The sequence below is a fragment of the Branchiostoma belcheri genome, unplaced genomic scaffold, assembly GCF_001625305.1.
Source record: "Branchiostoma belcheri isolate BF01 breed outbred unplaced genomic scaffold, Haploidv18h27 scaffold5, whole genome shotgun sequence".
Taxonomy (NCBI): domain Eukaryota; kingdom Metazoa; phylum Chordata; class Leptocardii; order Amphioxiformes; family Branchiostomatidae; genus Branchiostoma; species Branchiostoma belcheri.
This window is the reverse complement of record NW_017804131.1, coordinates 7,026,745-7,032,744: the sequence shown is the minus strand read 5'-3', so window position 1 is coordinate 7,032,744 and position 6,000 is coordinate 7,026,745. Positions and strand designations below refer to the sequence as shown.

General features: G+C 39.0%; 1 protein-coding gene across 1 annotated transcript in view; it reads right to left on the bottom strand.

Annotated features, from left to right (window-relative positions):
- LOC109479724 (phosphoinositide 3-kinase regulatory subunit 4-like) overlaps positions 1 to 6,000 on the bottom strand; it is a 39,717-nt gene that overhangs the window by 9,200 nt on the left and 24,517 nt on the right. Inside the window, exons 21-26 of the mRNA XM_019781714.1 lie at positions 4,814 to 4,948; positions 4,120 to 4,257; positions 2,827 to 3,009; positions 2,047 to 2,103; positions 1,024 to 1,223; positions 350 to 392 (exon numbers count right to left, since the gene is read on the bottom strand). Coding sequence (XP_019637273.1) covers positions 350 to 392; positions 1,024 to 1,223; positions 2,047 to 2,103; positions 2,827 to 3,009; positions 4,120 to 4,257; positions 4,814 to 4,948 — 756 coding nt within the window. The remainder of the gene's footprint in view (positions 1 to 349; positions 393 to 1,023; positions 1,224 to 2,046; positions 2,104 to 2,826; positions 3,010 to 4,119; positions 4,258 to 4,813; positions 4,949 to 6,000) is intronic.

Genomic DNA, 6,000 nt, shown 5'->3' with positions numbered 1-6,000 from the left:
GAGAGTTACGGTTGATCAATTGCTTACGTCACGTATCAGTAAAGTCTCGTGTGAGTGAAGTCACGTGTTTGTAAACCGTAACTCTCGCGAGATCACGTTGTGAAGTGATTGGTCATTAATTATCCTGATGAAGGCGACAGTAGTCGCTGAAAATTTGATCCCTGTAAATAGTGTGTTGGAATAAAGTTTAACGTTTTACTATGATTACTACCAACACAGATGAACTTTCATGATAGTGTTGCATACTGGTAACATTAACAATTTGTATTCTGCATGAGAAAGTAAATGAATTATGGAAGTTAGTGTTAAAAATGAACATCAAAACAATGTTTTTTATAGCATTTCTTACCATAGGTGACAGTTCAGGCCCTGGTCTTTTTTTACTGGAACCCCTGAAAAAGGTTGAATTCTTGGACTTTGCTTTGAACAAATACATGACACATTTTGAAGCAAGTTCAAACTGTAACTTCCAACACAAAAAATTTGACTAATATCCAAATTTGACGAAGGCAGCAGTTTTTCGGGAAGTCTGATTTCTTGTGTTGAAAATTACAGTTTAAACTTAATGACTTCTACCAAAACAGGTAAACTTTCTAGATGAAATACACAAAACATGTACATCACAATTACTATTGAAAACAGATATCATAATCTTTCCCAGCATTCACTACAATGAACTTGGAAAGAAAATTTAAATACAATGTCATATTGACTTGTGACAACCTCTACATGCTATACATAGGGATATATATTAAAGACTGAGTGTATAGATATTAGAAACTCCTCCAACGATTGTATTAATTTGATATCTCATACTAGCCACCCACTTTTGTATTATGAAAAACGTAGTTGACATGTACATGTGTACTTGCTTAAGTTAGTAGATGCCATACTTTGTACATGTACATGTACACTGTACAACTGTTGCGCAATAGTTATTATTATAATAATAGATACAATACCATGCTACTGAATAATAAACACATCTACATTGATGTACAAACATGTAGCAGGTTTTCCCACCTTGCCTGCCTATTGTTTGTGCTGTCCGACCTTGTTTCCGTGACCTTTACGAGGTCGGCGTGGCGGCGAGTCACAGGTCTACCCAGAGTTCCCAGGTTCAGCTTCCCCGCCTGGTTCATTTCATCATCATCGTTACTGGTCACGTTCTCAGACGAGTTAGCTCTGGACTTGTGAAGCTTTAACATGAAGTCCTTCATAGACTGTAGATTAAAGAAGATACTGTTAGTAAATTATGGTATATTTGCAGTAGCAAAATCTCGCGGTCTGAGAAAAATGGACATGTTCACGGAACTATATGTTCGCCATGGTGGCAGATGCAGAAAAAGAAAGTCAACAAATTATTTGTTGAACGTCTAACCCTCGGAAGACGGGGAACAACAGACGATAAACTGGACAGTGTGTGAGTGAGTGGTGATCATAAATTTGCGGAAAAGCGGGGAATATAAAGTATATGTACTGCAAAAAAAATGTGATTTACAGTATTGAGTAAGGGCATTGCAGATTCTTAATAAATTTCATTGATATGCTGAAAACTGTAGCTCAGCTATAGACTATGATTATCATAATCTGTAAAATAAGCTTCATGCTTTTATGAATAGTTATGAACAAATAGAATTAACATCTGTGTCCATAATATCACCATAGTCCATAATATCGCCACCTTGAGAAAAAGTGTGCTTAAAGATATTTTTACTGCAACATACCCTAGGTATGTACATTTGAGGTGTGAAGGAGTGCATACCAAAAGTATGTTGCAGTAAAAATATCTTAAAGCACACTGTTTCTCAAGGTGGCGATATTATGGACCCTGGTGATATTATGGACACAGATGTTACCCGACTGAAATTTCTAAAACTCCCTACAAGACATTGATGCCTAATATACAACCAAAAGGTAATTATGTTACTAGGAAGCGATATATCCAAAGTAGTACTAAGAGCTACATGTAGACCTAGCAAATAAAAACCTGACTGTATGTTATTGAATCAGATATGCTTGGTATTTTACAAAACAGAAACTAACCAAGAGCTTGTCTTCATGTATTTCTGTCATCCCTTGTGAGTTCAGCTTTCGCAAGAGCTGAAAAAAATAAAAGGGTTGTTATACAAATGCCATACATCTGTCACAAAGACACTCAAAGAACTTGTTAAATGTAAGAGAGGTGCAGTAACTGTTTCTGTAGTTTCTGTATGTGCTGCCTGAGGGGGTGAAGTCTGCCATCTCTGACTTACTGCCTTGTTTATAGTACATGATACTCATCTCATCTATTCCTCTGGCAATCAGATTTCTCCACCCTTCTCAGATTTCTGTTTCACATACTATTTAGTGTCATGTCAGTACTACATTGTTAATATGAATATGAATCTTTATTGCATGTTCTTGCCCAGATGGGCTAAACACACAAGAGGACATGCAGTATGCAAAACATGAGTATTGCATACTGGAACGCTATATTCTAATGCTAATTGCTAGGAATTTATACATTATAACAATACTATATACATGTACTACCTATCATCTACTGTTAGTTGCCCTTTCTTCTCTCTTTTTGAAACATTTGGAAACATAATTACATAGTCTGTCTGCTATACATTCGTTCTTGCATGACATCAAGTGTTTAAACGTGTCCTGCTTTGACATTTTCTTGCATATCTTGTCTACCATAATTGTAAAATATCGAATAGTTCTTGGCGTTCATCTTTATATAATGTACAGTCAAGTAGAAGTGTATCTTGTTTTCAACATATAAATGATTACAGAATACTGCGTATTACTAACTACAAAGACTGCAAAGCTGCATACCTGTACCAAGTTAGCATCTTCAGGTGGGTTGTACACAGGTCTCTCTCCCTTCCTGGTGCTGAGGTTACGCAGCAGTTGTCTGTCCTGTAGTATGTCAAACAGCGGTTCTACAAGCTGGGACCGTAGACTGTAGTCATACACCGGCCGAGGGACGGGGTCTTTCAGAACACTCAGGAGAACAACCTGCGTAAGGAAACAAAGTTAGCCTCCGTAGCAGGCTTATAGAACTGGAGGTTTGGTGGTCTTCGGCTGTTTTCTGATTAGCCCAGTTAAAAAAATAGGGGTAATTCAACCAGGCCAGCTATGTTGTCTATATGCAATCAGAAATAGCACATAAAAGCTCCCAAAGACCATGAAGACCCCAAAAACCCCCAGTTTTTGGCATGCTATGGAGGCTAAAACAAAGTGGCATTGAATGCCGAATGGTTAGATGAGCTGACACAAGTTCGATTCTTGACATTGTGTCCTTGGGAAAGGCACTTTAACAACTTTCCTCACTCCACCCAGGTACTAGGTATGAAATGGGTACCTGGCTTTTAGCCTGAGTGTCAGTCTTGTTAGCTTTCAGGTCAGAAATTCACTCATGTGGAACAAATGTCTGAAGTTTGCCGAATCTTGATGTATTCAGCTAGCAACTGTGACAAGAGGATGGTTTCAATTACGGTAGTTAACCCGCTTGCACTGTAGAAGATTTCTTACAAAAACAGAGATAAATACACTGTATAGTACATACTGTGTATCATACTAGTACATGTGTATATAGAGAGTTCTAGTCTTCAACATCACATTAAAATATAGTTTCCTTCATTAAACAAGACTGGCAATGAAAACATACATTGCCATGGCAACGGTGGTTGCTGTTAGGGTTATTGTTATTGTTTGCATGGCACTGACAATGATTTTGAGGAAGACTTAGTACCTGTTAAGTCTAGACAGATACAGTGCACTTCTCCCCTGAGTGTATAGTGAATGAGCCCTGGGGTCACATGTACAGAAAGTAGGGCCATCTGGGGAAGAGAGATCTTCCCAAGGGTTTCCAGGAATGTGGGCATAGATGTGGGTCAGAGACATGTACATGTGTATGTGGACATTCCATGCCTGTGGACAAAATGCCTCTCCTCCCCTGAGTGGCTTCCCAAGAGTTTCCAGGAATGTGGGCATAGATGTGGGTCAGAGACATTCCTATGGACAAGATGCCTGTACCATTCCTAGAATTCTTGCAAACTGCACACAGTACTGTACCATTAGGCTCCTCCCTGAGACGTCACCAAAAAATGTGATTGCATCACTTACTTCCTTGTCCACCTGTACAATGGGCATCCTGATGTAGGGTTCCAGTTTGGGGATCAGGTTACAGTGGACGTCCGCCACGTTCAGGGTCCGCGCCATCGCCGAGATGAACCCCACCGCACCGTGCCGGATCCACGCGTTCTACAGACATGTCAAAGGTCAAGGTCAAACTGTCTCTTCATAAATATTGAAAGATAACTATCATGAAAGTTCATCTGTGTTGGTAGTTACATGTTTAAAGTTAAATCTTTTGGTCCAACACAAAATATTCTCTCACCTAGAGCTTTCGGTCTGTGACAATATATTTCTTCTTCATATACTCTAATAATACTCTCTGATAGGTATTTTAACAAAAATGTATGAGACATGACATTTATTCAGAAATTTGGTTATAGAAACTGTGTTTGGTGAAATGAATGCTATTCAGCACCAAGGAGAGGGAAAATGCATGAATGCAATGATCATTCAGCACCAAGGACAGGGATACCTACTATAAAGTAATCAAACATCTAACACATTTGAGCCAACTCTAGGGGGCATGTATGAAACTTATTCAATGAAATGAAAGAATATCATATAAATGCTACTCACAACCATTGTGAAAAAATATATTTAAATCTAATTACCATGATGATGCAAGTTCTGTCCTGCATTAGATTCTGGATGACTTTAATACCATGCTTTTTTCTGTACTTACCGGATGACAGAGGAAAGGAACCACATCGGAGGCAAAGTCATAGACCATGGGCTTCTGTAGCAGTCCCAGTTCACATAGACACGTCAGGGCATTCAGGGTCTTACAGATCACAAACTCTTCTGTGTCACTCAGACCCTGCATGTATGGAAGGTACAAAATACACAATGTACATGTATTAGATGGGTACAAAACATTTCCTGGTGAATCGATATCACACAGAAACATTTGGTCCAGAAAAAAACAACAGGAGAATAGGACTTGGACTAAGTGTTATTTGGATAAGACATGTAAATACAGATATCAATATGATTGAATGTCTAGCAACTTAAGACACACAAATGCCTGCACTGTTGTAAATGTGGTCTTGGTCTTTAGGGTTAAGGTAGCCAACATCAACTTGCTGATGATTCTGCTATACTGTAGTATTTGGGCTGTAGAATTCTGGACCATTGCACACCGGGGCATGCCCCTACTCTTTTTCGAAAGGTGTGGTGGGATCTTTAACATGCGTGGGGTGTGGCTCTCCTCAAACATGGGACCTCCAGTTTACGTCCTATCCGAGGGACGTCCCTAACTGAAGCTAGGTACTCATTTACACCTTAGTGAAGTGAGGAAATTCGTGTAAAGTGCCTTTCCCAAGGGCACAAGATCGGTGACATGGGTGGGGATCGAACCCTGGACCTGTAGGTCCCGAGCCAAATGCGCTACCGCTGCACCACACGACCCCACAACATCATCACAATGTTAGGAGGGCCTTACACTAGTTATAGCAAAAAGATGCAAAATTCTGAATGGATGGTTTCACAACAATAAATTTTTTCATTGTTTTAATGAAGGGAAGCTTAATTTTGAGCCTTTATCTGGCATATACTTCACTTCTATATAATACATAGATTCATCATGTATTCATCCACAATCACAGCAAGAATCTATTTTATACCACAGCCAAACATAGTGATTTTTTCTCACAACTTTAACAATTCAGTTTGTTGTTATCAACCAATAGCAGTGCTGCTGTCTTTTAGGAAATGCATGTTGTTTTTCCAAATTAGGCCACACCGATTTAATTTTATGGATGACATCCTCTGAAGACCCCCAAACTAGTGCGTGCGGGCGAATAAAAAAAAAATTTCGGCCAAAAATAAAAATGCTACTAAAGCACAGGAATACAAAGCTAGTATTGTGAA